At 37.5% G+C, this 14,907-nt stretch overlaps 2 protein-coding genes across 3 annotated transcripts; both read right to left on the bottom strand.

Annotated features, from left to right (window-relative positions):
* Positions 1 to 520: 520 nt before the first annotated feature.
* LOC110438299 (dynein light chain Tctex-type 5-A) lies at positions 521 to 2,027 on the bottom strand. The gene is made up of 2 exons (XM_068216443.2): positions 1,978 to 2,027; positions 521 to 1,048 (listed from the first exon to the last, which is right to left on the bottom strand). The coding sequence occupies exons 1-2, from the start codon at positions 1,981 to 1,983 to the stop codon at positions 521 to 523; spliced, it is 534 nt and encodes a 177-aa protein (XP_068072544.1). The 5' UTR covers positions 1,984 to 2,027.
* A 216-nt stretch (positions 2,028 to 2,243) lies between these two features.
* On the bottom strand, positions 2,244 to 14,907 carry dbt (dihydrolipoamide branched chain transacylase E2). Of its 2 annotated transcripts, none has more exons than XM_073936487.1 (11): positions 14,829 to 14,907; positions 11,699 to 13,195; positions 9,517 to 10,192; positions 9,249 to 9,430; positions 9,047 to 9,174; positions 5,529 to 5,775; positions 5,276 to 5,442; positions 5,119 to 5,196; positions 4,854 to 5,045; positions 4,703 to 4,774; positions 2,244 to 3,188 (listed from the first exon to the last, which is right to left on the bottom strand). In XM_073936487.1, the coding sequence occupies exons 3-11, from the start codon at positions 9,606 to 9,608 to the stop codon at positions 3,021 to 3,023; spliced, it is 1,326 nt and encodes a 441-aa protein (XP_073792588.1). In that variant the 5' UTR covers positions 9,609 to 10,192; positions 11,699 to 13,195; positions 14,829 to 14,907; the 3' UTR covers positions 2,244 to 3,020.

Below are 14,907 nucleotides of genomic sequence, written 5' to 3'. Positions count from 1 at the left end.
AATTACTGTGAAACAAATTCTGAGTTTATATATTGGTATTGCAAGAGGTAAACTCCCAATTGCAAGAAAGTCAGTATACACCACTATGATTTTGTTGTTTTTATTCCGTCGTGAATGTACTCAGGATCATTTGCCGAGGCTGTGGGCTAAGGGTAATAATGTTGTCAATAATGTCAGTTTATTTTTGCACAAAATCAAGCATTTACTTAGAAGCCATTTGTTTTTAATATACCAGTTTCAGCTGAAATTAATCTTTAATGTTCCACTGAAACATCACTCATCGTATAAATACATGTAAATTAACAGCAAACTGTGAGCTAGGCTATCTAGAAGGGCTCTATACTGTAAACATATTTGACAATTAAATGGCTTTATCTTGTGTTTTTAACAGTTTAATAAAACCAATTAGAAAGATCTACAGTAGTCATGTTTAATTTATTGAATATGTGATGCATTTTCATTGCTATCAATATTCTTTCCTGACACAAAACTAGCTAGCCTGCTTTATTTGACATTTAGCCTACTCTTTATACACCGCAAACAAGATGCAGACAGCAAATAAAGATCTGTTTTTATAGATATATTCAGTAAAAGTGTCAGAAGTGGGACACCAGATGGCTCTACTGCCGCAGTTCACCATCGAGTCCTTCAGTTGTCCGATGGTCACACAACAGACTAGTTTATATCGATCGTACATTAACTTCTTTACTGCCGCTTTAATGCAGTCGGAGAGCTCTTTGGCGGTAACCGCGCATGCGCAGCTGTACTCGACCGTCTCCAGTCTTTCGTCGACAATGCGTTTTATTATTTCATACGCCCGGTCTCTGGAGAAGCGTCTTTCTGGGACGGACTGGTAGATGAACTGCTCGGCTTTGACTTCTGCTAACTTTTGGCTTGTTGGTTCCTTCTTTAGCGGTTCTTTAATTTTCTTTTGCATGGGATTTAATGACGAGGTGCTGCTTTTTCTTTGAGCGTCTTCCTTGGATGTTTTACTTCTGAGGGTGGTTTTGCTTTTTTCTTGTGGTCCTTTCCATTGTTTCTCCTCTTTCTTGGGAGAAAAAGTAGTATTTACTGTCATTTGAAATTGTTAAAACATATCCTATCTTAACAATTAACTTTATTTTAAAATCTCGCAAAGGCTGCACTTTGAGGAAAAATACAGCAATATATTATTGGAGTTTAAAAATATCAGTTTACAGTTTTAGTAGACTGCAAAATATAATCTTTTTTTCGTGACAGGTACATTTTCTGCAAATTGTTGACATGTTAAAAGTCCTCAAGGATCACAGCCCTAAAATAACAAATAAATGTTGTCAGGTCTTCATTTGATCTAATATTTCAAATCTCTAGGTTTATCTTTGTATACAATACATGTTTGCACTTCTGTTTATTTATGATCACTTATTCCTTGATATATTTTAAGTACAGTTCAGGAAAAGTTTCATTTTTTAATGTTTTGATGAATGAGTGAGCAATATCTTACGCATATTTTGGTTATCTTATTTTCTGAGGACATTTCGACGCATTAGGCAATTGAATTGCATTTAGTTTTGTTTATAAATTAAAAATGTTACATTCTGTCTCTGTACTAATTTTGAATGTTTAAAATCAGTTCATTTGAATAAACCAAAGTTCTTTAATGTACATTTAAAATATTGAATTAGTATACAATTAACTAGGTGTAAAATAAGTTTCTGACGAGTTATTTTGACGCAAGACATTTTACTTGCATTTAGTTTTACATGTTTATAAAATTCAGAAACAAAAATATTAATTGTCATAGACAGATGTACTAAATTTGAATGCTTAAAATCAGTTTATTATGAATAAACCAATTTTAAATGTATATATCTACTTATTCAGCAACTAATTTAGTTGCTGAATAAGTAGATATATAAGTTTAATAGTTTAAATGTACATTTAAAATATTGGATAAGAATACAATTAACTAGGTGTAGCTAAGAAAATCTGTCTTACCTGCATTTTTTTTCCATAACAGATGCTTCACAAAACCCCACAAAATCTGTGCTGAAGAGATGGAGACACTGGAGCTTTAAACTGAGCAGAGAATGAGACACAAGCTCCGCCCCCTACTAAACACTGTTTGACTTGTCAAAGAATCATAAATCCTACTAGATTTACCAGCTGAGTTCATCAGGGCTCCTACAGTTGAGTCTTGTTTTAAGATGGAGTAGTAACACACTCACTGTTTTACAGTTTTAAATGGTCTACAATACAATGGCTCCTTAAATGTACAATTTATTAAAACACTAATTTGCAGATTCGCACACACACACACACTCACACAAATATCCAATGACGAATTTCCCATCATTCAGGAGTGGCAGAACACGCCAACTAAATCATCACACTGGAGATGAGAAAATGTCTCAATGCAGATTCCCCACAACCATTTTGAATCACATATATTTAATAAAAACAATGACTGGAAAGAAAAGCAGCACTGAAAAAACATGAATCATGAACATGTCTCATTCCCAAAAAAGAAATTATATTTTGCGTCAAGAAGACATTTTTAAATACAACGTTTTAAAAAGACATAATAATAATAATAGTAATAATATTTCTATAAACTTTCTTTTTACAAAATATAATTTCTTTTGTTTGATTATAGGGTGACATTGTAGACATAATTGCTAGCTCATAGCTGATTTTAAAACCCTTGTGCAACACCATTGGAGATTTTAAAGTATGTAGAAAATGAAAAATTGTGGGTATGCGATATTGCTACATTAAGTTCATATTCTCTAACATTCAACAGTTCACAATACGCTCTGGTAGATGTAACATCTTTTATCAGTAAGGCAACGAGAGGAGAATAAACCACAAGAAAAAAAACAACAAAACGCCAGTTATTAGCTTGATGCCGTTGTGGAAATTTTCTTCAAACGTGTCATGAAGATTCAAAAAGCTCAGTGTCCCAGTTTAACGGAAAAACTCTTTAGGGGCGGGATATGGAGTCACACGGAGTCTAGATGTGGTTGGAGGATGTATGCTTTCTATTTCAGATCGAGGACCATGGAGGCAGGGTTCTCCAGGTACGATCTCCACAGGTTGGAGAAGCGACACATGGTGGCTCCGTCGATGATTCGGTGGTCTGCAGACCAGCTGACGTTCATGATGTGTGCTTTCACTACCTCGTCCTTGTGGTTAAAGCGAGGTAAAACCTGTAGAAATGCAACATGTAAATTTAAAAATTAGGCTCTGTTCTAAGACATAGTGTACCTACTGCATATTTAGTTAGCTTACTGAGTAAATGCAATATTAAGTGAGCAATTTGGGACCAATTTAAAATTTAATTTGCACAATTCACTTTTGACCAAATGCAAAATTAGCATGTTGCCAAGTAGGGTTGGGTTGATAGATGATGCCATCGCCCATAGCCGATTGCCAATTGACATTACGATGCTGAGCCGGCATTACGATCCTCCTTCCTTCCCCTGTCGCAGCAGCAACCCTCTCGCAAAAAAAAAAACACACGGCCCATTTACGCTAATACATCTTATTTTAAAATGGCTCCTCATAAGATCTCTCTAGCGACACTATACTGCTGAAAATGCACATTATGAGACCACACAAACACACTCAGCACATGACGTTTGAGCTCCAGCAGTCAGCGGGTGCTTTAAACACAAAACCCCAGACACGTCGGACAGTTTATCACGGATGTATCGCTGGATCGCTTCTCACTATAGTTGGTAAACATGATATTTAACTCATCTTGTCTCAGTACACCACTTCAATCTTTTACTTTCACGCTTGTACTTAGTAATTTTAGCGAAAACCTCAGATACTGTTGGTTGGTTCCTGTTTGACAACACCATTATAACGACACAGATCACTCCTAGGCCTATTCATGCCAGTGGCCTGCGGAAAAAGTGATTGACAGGTGGAAATTTGTGTGTAACTTATCTTTATTTTATTTGTGATTTGGTTATGGGTAAAACAAAGACCATGCGGGTCAGGTAGATAAAACAGTAGGCTACAAATAATTAATTAGTTATGAATGAATTCATTATTCATAAATAATTTACTCACCGTCGCCTACAACAACATCGGCCATCGCAATGTTTTAGAATAGACATCGTACGATGCCAAATTGGTTGACATCGCCCAACCCTACTGCTAAGCTAACTGCAATACTGTAGTGTGGGTTGAAATGCAGGAAACATGAAGCATGTTTGAAAAAACGCAGTAGCACTGAGTGAATAATTACGCAAACAAAAAGTGAATTGCTTTTGTTAGCCATTTAGGATTTTATACCAACCCTGTCACGGTGCGTTATCTGATTGCCTAAGCATATGATTCTCCCTTTAATCTTGATGAAAATTGAGCCATTCACATCTAATTTCAAGTATTGAATAGGACTGAATGACAGAGTAATTTTGCACTCAACAATTAATTATGTAATTATGTATTGTTGGCCATTTTGTTTTTGTTTTTATTCAAACCTTATTACAGTGCATTATAGAATTAGCTTAGCATAATTGATTCTGCCTTAGACCTTGGCCAAAAATGACACCTTAGATGACAACGAAATGTTTTCTACATAGGGAACTGTGTTTTGAAAGTGATCCATAGACCAACAAGGTATAATAATAAGCTGTATTATGAAACAATTTTTCATTATTCCAAAGCCCAATTCACAAAGCACAAAAAGAAGAAATTCAACTTTACACACCTGAATTTTCCCAAGAGCACCAATAGCAACCTCAGGCGGCAATATGACCGGCTTTGCATAGGTTCCTCCAATCTGTCCAAAAGCAACAACATTATTAATGTTAAGTTCCAAACACCCCTAATTTTCACCATTCCTGCAGCCCTAAACCTACTGATCCAATGTTTGAGAGTGTGAACGTTCCCCCTGTGAGGTCAGAGGTCCCCAACTGTCCCGATGCTCCCAATATCTGAAGGCGGTTGAGCTCCACTGCGATCTCAAAAACACTAAGCATCTGTATGTTCTTGACATTGGGAACCAGAAGACCTTGACTTGTGTCCATCGCCAGTCCGATATTATGAGCAGCCTGGAGAAGACCGATGGTCAATGATCTACCATGTCTGAGTCCAACTGATCTTAACCTGGAAAAAAAACCTTACCTTATAGGTGATACTTGTGCAGTTTTCATCCAAAGACGAGTTGAGAATGGGAAAATGGAGAAGGGCGAGTGACGCTGCCTGTTTACAAAGAAGATACCGATATCAAGAGAAAGCATGATCAAGGGTTTTTCCCACAACAAATTGCTTTCTTTTGTACCTTGATGAAGAAGGGCATGTAGCTGAGCTTCACTCCTCGTGATTCAGTCAGACCTTTGAGTTCAGAGCGCAACCGGACCAACTGGCTCAGATCTACTTCATCTTTATAGCCGAAGTGAGGGATCTTCAGTGCTGCTGACATGGTCTTAACCATCGCCTTCTGAAAGCCTTCGTCAAACAAATTTGTAAATGAACATGTTTGTCAATTCAGTAAATGAACCGAGTTACAAATCAAAACAGGCCAGCAAACAAACCTTTAATAGGTTCAGTGTGGTCTTTGCCCGTAAACACAGGTTTAGGGATCACAGGAATAGGTACACTCGGTGGAGTTGCCTTTGCAGATGGAGTTAAAGGTGCTGCAGCCGCAGGAGGTGGAGGACGAATCTCCTGGAAGGGTGCTGGAGGTAAAATGGCCCCAGTTTGTTTGGCGATGAAGTTCAAGATGTCTTCTTTGAGAATGCGTCCATCTTTTCCAGTGCCGACAACTTCGCTTAGTTTGATCTGTAAGGAAAAGACATTGATGCAAATGGAGCATTTTTGAGTACATACAACAACTTGCATTACATATCAACAAGACTGAAAAAGGATAAATACTGCTAATATTAGTCCCCTGTATGTGTATGTCTTGTTACACTAAAACACAGCTGCTGTTTTGACAGGCAGGCACTCACCCTATTAATATACACTTATTTCAAATGTAGTTCCTCACTGAGAGGCCAACAGGTCTGATGTGCGTGATGTTGACCAATAGGAGCACAGAAGCTTTTCTGTTCACGGTTTTGTGGACATGGGGCTGTCTGAAATCTCCTACTACTCATTTTGTCGTGATCATGTTACCCATCCACGTCAGTTGCGTCGCTTCAATCCCATTCATGAATTCTCTCACGGGGCATTATGGTATAGTGAAGCATCCATTCGATGCACACTTCGGAAGTAGTAGGTCATCCGGGTACTTCTCGCATACTGATTTTCGAATTCTTCGAATTTAAGGGTCACGAAAAAAGTGAAAATTGGTTGTTTTTGCGTTATTTCGAGCAAATTCGTTCTTCCGGTTTGAAACAAATTTTTGAAGCTGCGTCTCGGCCATGAGATTTTAGTGTGTATTCCAGCGTGTAGACTGGACGTCTGTACCTGGGAGTACCTTGTTATGTCTCTGAGTGTGCTGCATTCATTCATGAATAAGACTTGGTTCAAACCAATCAGCGCCCTCTATTGTGTATGCGGGGCAACTTCATTAATATGCATGCTAGCTTCGAAGACTGTTTTACCTGAAACAGTGTTCAGACGGCAGAGAGACGACATGTTGTGTTGCCAAAACAAATGGGAAAAGAAGATAAATTGTTTGGAGATACAGGTCGTCAGTGTTGCTTTTTTAATGTGCTGCAACAAAGGTTTTGTTTTCATTTTCCAGCTATGAGAGCACAACTGGACTCACATGTGGATCAGTGCATGCGACGTGGCAGAAGTACGTTTGTACGGAATATTTTTTACCCCAGAGCTTTCCGACCTACCGAGTGCATTTGAGTTACCGAGAAATGCAGAGGTTTTTTATCTTATACGACGTGCAGTATCAAACATTCCACTGTCGTTAAACACAGTCACTATCTTTCCCCCTGTGTGTGTGTTTGTTTTGCCTCTGTGAAAGTCAGCGCATGCCCAAATTGAAACTCCCATTTTTAATCAAATCTTTCCCTCCCCCGACACTCCGACCTAAACAGAGCTAGACAAACCCACTTTGCTGACTTTTTCCAAACTACAGGTGTGAAAACACCCTGCTAAAACAGGGGGGTTTCATGGCCCTTTAAACCTCCACAAATGTCACTGAGTTACAATAGTTACAACTATTGTTACTTGTAACTATCATAACTAAAACCTTAATATATGAAATAAAAAGTAATACCTTTTAAACGTATTTAATGTTTACAATGCAAATCCAATTAGATCCACTTTATTTGGTAAAAAAAGCAAGTCTCATTATTATAATATCTCTACTAAAAGACAGAAAATATTACTTCACAAACTGTATTGTGAATAAATCTGATGAAAATTTTCATTTTAGTCAATAATATTACTGTATTTCATTTAAAAACTGAATAAATATAAATGTACACTCATTTACACAAGTAAATAGACTCAACGATAGGCTAGAAATCTGCAGAATTCTGGGCACCCAGACTCCGTGTGGGCCTACAGATGGGCTAAACGGATTTATTCTAGATCTAGGCTTGTCTGATTTGCTACACACTTCACCCTGCCCCCTACTTGTGGCCATGGTAACAACACCAATTCCTCTAACTATGTGATGCTGACAGGCTAGCCATCTTATTTTCTAGCACTCTCCACAGAGGATGTATGACTGTCTATAGAAAGAAGCTACATCTCATGACGCTGATTTATAATGCTACTCCACTGCCTAGCAACTTCCCGTCCTGCGCTCGAGTTTACGACCCCTGATGACAACAGCAAACAAAAAAACCCCACCGATGCTGATTTGATTTCTGTTCGCTAATGCCCAACTTTCAAATGTAGTTTATATTAAAACATGATGTAATTGAGATTGAATATTCAATGGGAAATAAGGTAGGACTTACTTAGTTTGATTTTGCTTAGACTTACTTGGTTTGATTTTGCTTTGGTTTTTACATAATAATGCTGTTGTTTTTAAATGTCTGTTTTATTTAATATAATTTAAGTTACCCTTTTTATTTGAATATATTGATTTTCAGGTTTTAGTTACTGTGTAATTACACTTATATATATATAGGCCTAATAACACATCTTGTGTTCCAATATATATAATCTCTTTAACTCAGATATGCTTCAAATATTAACAAATACAAAGCTGTAATATATATATATATATATATATATATATATATATATATATATATATATATATATATATATATATATATAACAAGGTTTCATGAATTAGTTCATTTTAAGCTCACCGGCCACTTTATTAGGTACACCTGTCCAACTGCTTGTTGACACTAGTTTCTACTCAGCCAATCACATGTCAGCAACTCAATGCATTTAGGCATGTAGACATGGTCAAGATGATCTGCTGCAGTTTAAATTGAGCCTCAGAATGGGAAAGAAAGCTGATTTAAGTGACTTGGCATGGCTATTGGCGCCAGACGTGCTGGTCTGAGTATTTCAGAAACTGCAGATCTACTGAGATTTTCATGCACAACCATCTCTAGGGTTTACAGAGAATGGTCTGAAAAAGAGAACATATCCAGAGAGCAGCAGTTCTGTAGGTACAAATGCCTTGTTGAAACCAGAGGTCAGAGGAGAATGGCCAGACTGGTTTAAGCTGATAGAAAGGCAACAGTAACTCAAATAATCACTTAGTTAACTAACTAAATACTTCACTAATGTATCATTATTTTAGTTACAAAGTTTTTAAAACAAATGTTTGTTTTTTGCCAGCTTTGTTAACTAAAAGACAGCTAAAAATGTAAAATAGAAATATTTTATAAACCTATAACACACAAATAAAAAAAATATAAAATAAGAACAAATAAAGTTAAAATGAGGTACGGAAATTAACCAAAACAAAAACAATATCTAAATAGCAATATTTAAATTAATAAAATTAATTAATTTCCTGAAAACAAATAGCTATGTTTTGATAAACTAATATAAATAAATACAATCACAATTACACATATAAAAATACTGCATGTCTTTAACTTTAAAATAAACTAGATGTATGTAAACGTTTTTTTTTTTTTTACATTTACAACCAAATCCAGCATTTACGTACATTATTCTCCATGGCTAGGCGTCTGACCGCAGGAGTGGCTTGAGTCTTGTGTCCTTTGATTTCCTGATGCGTGTGCTCTTCCTGGGACACAGCAGGCGTCTCCACCACGTCCTCCTGAGGACTTTCAGCTGCAAGAGCCAAAGAAAATCTCAAACAACTCATTACAAAAACCAACACTTACTCAAAACTGTCAACTGCTTACCCTGACCGCCGTCCGTTTCGATGTCCACGAGAGGTTTACCGACGAGGGCAATGGAATCGACATCGTAGTAGAGCTTGCGGATTACTCCGTCATATCGGCTGGTGATGGTGACAGAGGCTTTGTCACTCTGCACTTCACAGATACTGTCAAACTGAGAGACTTTATCGCCTTCTTTCACATACCTGATGATGGGAGTATAATAATGTGGATAATGGCGCCCACTGCTGGTATTTGTGTGTAAATGAATTTATTAAATAATAAAACTGACCATTCTTTAACCGTCACCTCCATAATTCCTTCCCCAATGTCGGAGAGTTTGAACTGTACAATTGGTCGAGCTGTGACTGCAATAAACAGCATAAAATTATTATAAACACATTCTGCTAATTAGAAATAACGTTTTTCACAGGTTTTTTAATGAGTATATTAGGGCCGTATGAAATTTGTAAAGACTTTTTAGACATTTCCTGTTTTGAAAACAATTATGTGATAAAGCTACTTTAGGTGTCAAAAATGTTTCTTGTACACATTTGTAAATATTATAACATGACAAAAACTGTAGGATATAATTAACCTCTAAAATTCAGACAGAGTTTTGTTGATAAAAGTGTCTGTGTTCCAGCTGACAAGGAAAATTTAATTATTTTGTCTGTTGAAAGTGAATAATTATGCTGGTAAAATGTGTTTATTTTTGTTTTGTGTTTTTTGTTTTGTTATATTAAAAGTGACGACGCAATGGGCAACGCAGTTGTGCAGTAGGTAGTGCTGTCGCCTCACAGCCCAAAGGTTGCTGGTTCGAGCCTAGGCTGAGTCAGTTGGCATTTCTGTGTAGAGTTTGCATGTTCTCCCTGCGTTCGCGTGGGTTACCTTACAAGTCCAAAGTCATGCAGTACAGGGGAATTAGGTAGGCTAAATTGTCCGCTGTGAATGAGTGTGTGTGGATGCTTCCCAGAGATGGGTTGCCTCTGGAAGGGCATCCGCTGTGTAAAAACGTGCTGGATAAGTTGGTGGTTCATTCCGCTGTCGACCACGGATTAATAAAGGGACTAAGCCAACAAGAAAATGAATGAATGATTACTGAAACAAAAATATATTTTTGCATCATAGTTTTTGACGTAATTCCAAGAATTTCTTGATTTTCTTACTGAATGAATAAGAAATATTGCATGACACTACACAATACAGTACGGCTCACTTTTCCACTACATTTTGTACCTAGTAGTGCTTTTATAACTACCTCAGCTGAGATTTCAAACAGGCATGGGACGATATAAGATTCTGACAATATGATAACCTTGGATAAAAATATCACGGTTTCACAATATTGCAATCACTGCTCTAAAATAAGGTGTTATTAAATGTCTGGGTGAAAAAAAACTATCTTTTCCCCTTTAAACTCAATATATTTTATTTTGTGACATTTTGGAACAGTAAACATGGCTAAATAATAATAAATCATTGACCTCTGCTGTCTTTATTGGTTTTAAAAATACTGATTTATTTACAACTTAAACGCCATCTTTGGAGACCTTTTCCGTTGTAGATACTATTGTCCTAGAAATTGTACAAATACCTTAGGATTGGTATTACAGAAAATTTTGGCAGTTTTAAAACCTTGACTTTTCCAAACTTCGGTATACCTTGAAAACAGTTATTGTTACCATGCCTAGTTTCAAGTGAGCTATACCATTACCATAACGCGATTTATACACCCTGCTAATCACAAACTGGTCTGAGAGAATTGTCATTAACAGCGTAACCTGATTTGTGACATGAGATACCAAACCTTCTGTATTTAAAAATACCACAAAGTACTTTGAAATGTGTATTTTTGTTCGACGTGTCACAATTTCAACTGAAACATGAAGATTGGGTGTAACCAGAGGTATGTGGAGTAGCTCCTACCCTTTTCAAAACTAAACAGCCAATAGCGTTTTGTTTTAGTAGTTGAGCTCAAGGACATCAAACGAAAAACAACAGAGAAGAGTCTTGAAGGGGCGGGCATGTCAGATCCTAGAGAGCATTTGATTGGTCAGAAGGTTTGATGAGAAACTAAAAGTATGAAGTGACGTCAAAAAAAATGTTGATCCATTTAGTTTATTGTTTATTTCTTCTAAATGTGACTTTGGTCAGTTTTAGAGCGCACTAGCTTAAAGATAACCTTAAGACTGACAATGTTAACAACATCTAAATAATGTACTTTGACTTCACAGGGACTTTGAAGGCCCCGTTTACACTGCCAGTTAAATGTGACCCAATTCCGATTTTTTACTCATATGTGACACAGATCGTATCTGTTCTATGACCGTGTAAACACGAAAAAAAACCCGCATGCATTCGGATATTCAGAGATCGGTTTCAGGCCTCCTTTATATGTGGAAATAAATCAGATATAGATCGTATATGTGACAATGCGACTGTCATGTAAACAGGCAGATCCGAATTGAGGCATTCCGTTCCGTTGTGCTGCGATGACGGCCCTTTCCCACCTCCGCCTCAAAATCATTTTAAAGTTGGCCGAACTTCGTGTTGTAACTTTTGCTTTTTGTCACTATTAATACACACACTGCAGGCTACACATAGAACAACTTTATTCTCTCTAACACCAGTGCGCACACAGGCAAGGCTACATCTTCAACTACACACACACACATCAGGGCTATACCATTACATAAACTGCGTGGGGGTAAATCTGGACTAAACCATTCACTGCTTAAGACTGATTTATACTTATGCTTCAAACGCACGCGCATGCTACGGCGCTGACGCATAGCCCTGCGCAGTGGCCGTCGGCGTCGCTGACGTGCACTTCTCAAAAAATGTAACTACACGTCGCAACGACGCGTAGCGCAAGCTCTGTGATTGGTCGGCTTGGTAGCGCTGACAGGTTTGGGTGGGACCGAGAGCCGCGAGAATGGCGCGACCCCGATGGAGTGATTGTTTACAAGTGTGGAGTCCTGTGAAGGAGCTCCGGATGGAAAGTGTTGTTTTGTTTACCTCATAGTTAAAGTTGTTGCACGTCCGCCGGTTCCTGCCTCAAAATGAGCAAGTTTGAGCCACTTGTACATTAAGGAAGTGTTCAGGAAAAGCAAAACACAGGCGAAGAAACTCGACACAGAGGAACATTTACACCTCACTGCCAACTAGCTTTTTGGAGGTGTTAATGCAGACCAACAGAGACAGTGCGCAGAAGTATAAATGCACAGCAATGCGCGTTGCATGCGCCATGGGTTACGCCAGTCACTTGACGCAGAAGTATAAACCAGGCTTTATACTACACTTGGCATATTTCGCAGAGCTAAAAACAAGACAATTTCTTCCACCGTGGCTAGTTTGGCACAGATGCTAGAACCCGCCTTTATACATGCGTGACATTGTAATTTGTATGGCAAGTGTAAACCCATGAATTGGATTTGGGTCACAATTAAAACAACGTCTAAACAGACAGGCAAACAAATCAGATATAGGCAACAAATTGGAATTGGGCATCAAGACCTGACAGTGTAAACGGGGCCAAATAGTCCACATCAGCCACAGCTGTATTGTTGGTTTGAACGGCTAACCATTTTTGCATTAAATCAGAAGGAAAACAATTGAATGAAAAAAACAAATGGAAACGTTTTTTAGGACATCACGACAGCAGAAGCCCTACTAAACTGCTGTAGAAATGCAGTATTTCTGAACAACACTGTGGACAAGCAACAGAAATGTAACTACACTGTGGTAAAAACGTTCACATTGTAAACGTTTTCATTTTTTCACGTTCACCATATGGTTTTGAGTAAAAAAGAAAAACTAGGCTTAAAACAAATGACTTCAAACTCACCATAGCTAGTGTGAAAATAGCGATGCTGCCTTCCAGCAACGAGGGAATACGAGTGAGGTCTGAGTACAAGACAAGCGGCTGGCAGTTTAGAGCAGCAGTTTCTGTGCAGGCGTGCAGAGACCTGAAATACAGCACAGAATAGTATAAATATACACGTTTACAAGCACTTTTAAATCAAAATTGCGGTTTTAACTAGTGTCTGTACATGTTACTCTACAAAAATAACAATTATTTAACAGAAGAGTGCACTTTTGATGATTATGACAACATATTTTGATCAAATTGGGTTTATATTCGCACATTTGTTCATTTTTTTAACAGTAAAAATTTTCCCAGGCTTCCTTTATTGATTACCGTGATAACTAACTTTAAATATTCGGTCATAAATAGCATGCAAGCATAACTTTATAACAACATTAGCACAATTTAAAGGGTCACAGAACACCAAAACACATTTTTTGACAGTCATATACGTGTCCCACGTTGCTAAGAACACTATTAGGACACATCTATTTCACTGAAAAGTAAAAATCTTCTTTTTTTGCGTTATTATTACAAATTCCTTCTTCTGGTTTGAAGATACATTATGAAACATCATCACGGCAATGAGATCATTTTATAAATTCCAGCGTGGAGATTAGCTGTCTATACCGGCTGGTGCAAACAAAGTGGTGTCATAGAGTCTTCATCATTAATTCTAGAGAAAGACTTGGTTCGAACCAATCAGCACGCTCTATTTTGAATGAGGTGCAACTTCATTAATGTGCATGTCAGCTTCGAAGACTGTATTAACCTGTTACAGTGTTTAGAAAGACGCCATGTTGTGTTGCATTTATAAATGTGCCGCAACAAAGGTTTTGTTTCCAATTCATCATAATGAGAACAGAGCTTGTGTGTGGATTACAGTGCTCTGCTAACACGCGACAAAAATATGTTAGTAAGGAACCTTTTTCACCCGAGGGCTTTTCGCATCTGGTAATGGTCAAATCTGGATTTGCCACTCGTCTCCTTTTAAAAAAAGACGTGATTCCAGTTAGTGTTGATTGTCCTGTCTCTACATATTTGGTAAGTGTGTGATCAGTGTTCATTGTTTATGTTTATTCAGATGGCAAAGTTAATTAGTATCGTCAGCAGTCCCCTTTCAGTTTTTAAAGACATAGCTTAGTCAAAATGATTTAGTTACTAATACCTACTAACTACAATATTATAGGCTGGAAATCCTCCACTTCCACACAGCTCTCACATCTGCTGTAATTTAGCTTTAACTGACTTTGAGCAATGTTGTACTTTGACAGTCGTTGGCTGCTAATATAATTTCCCTGTTTATAATTTTCCAAAGAATGCTATGCTAAAATTATATTATTGAGGAGTAAGTCTGAATGTGCGAATATAAAACCAACTTTACCTCAGTTAATAATAAATGCCACAGGATGTGCTACTCTTTACCACAGCATGAATAATAAATGCTCATAAACACTATTTGATGACTAACTAAACACTTAGTTTAAGCATTTATACAAAGTGGACTCATCATTTTTGAGATGTGTCATTATCAGCAACAGTTTGGATTTCTTAATGTTGTTTACACCTTGGCAAGTCTCCACAGCTCATGCATGCCCAGTGTTCGTCCCTTCTCTTTTATACTCGCTTAAAGACGCTGATTTGCGTACAAATTGTGTTTTAATTTAAGCGCATGCGTTTAGACATCATTGCAACTGTAATGTGCGTGCAAAATAAATTGAAAAAAAACTTACCAGGCGTCTCATAAACACGAATGGAGCCCGCACAGTAATGACCGCCGCCATCTTTCCCCAGCGATTTGATGCAACCGGA

This window comes from Danio rerio, chromosome 22 (genome assembly GCF_049306965.1).
Source record: "Danio rerio strain Tuebingen ecotype United States chromosome 22, GRCz12tu, whole genome shotgun sequence".
Taxonomy (NCBI): Eukaryota; Metazoa; Chordata; class Actinopteri; order Cypriniformes; family Danionidae; genus Danio; species Danio rerio.
The sequence above is the reverse complement of the archived record's forward strand: the minus strand, read 5'-3'. Positions and strand labels throughout refer to the sequence as shown.

Coding starts and splice junctions, on each gene's coding strand:
- dbt (XM_073936487.1), bottom strand. CDS start 9,608: ATGCTGTTTATTGCAGTCACAGCTCGACCAATTGTACAGTTCAAACTC. Junction 9,431..9,516: donor GAGGTGACGGTTAAAGAATG/GTCAGTTTTATT, acceptor TCCCATCATCAG/GTATGTGAAAGAAGGCGATA. Junction 5,197..5,275: donor ACATGCCCTTCTTCATCAAG/GTACAAAAGAAA, acceptor CTTTGTAAACAG/GCAGCGTCACTCGCCCTTCT.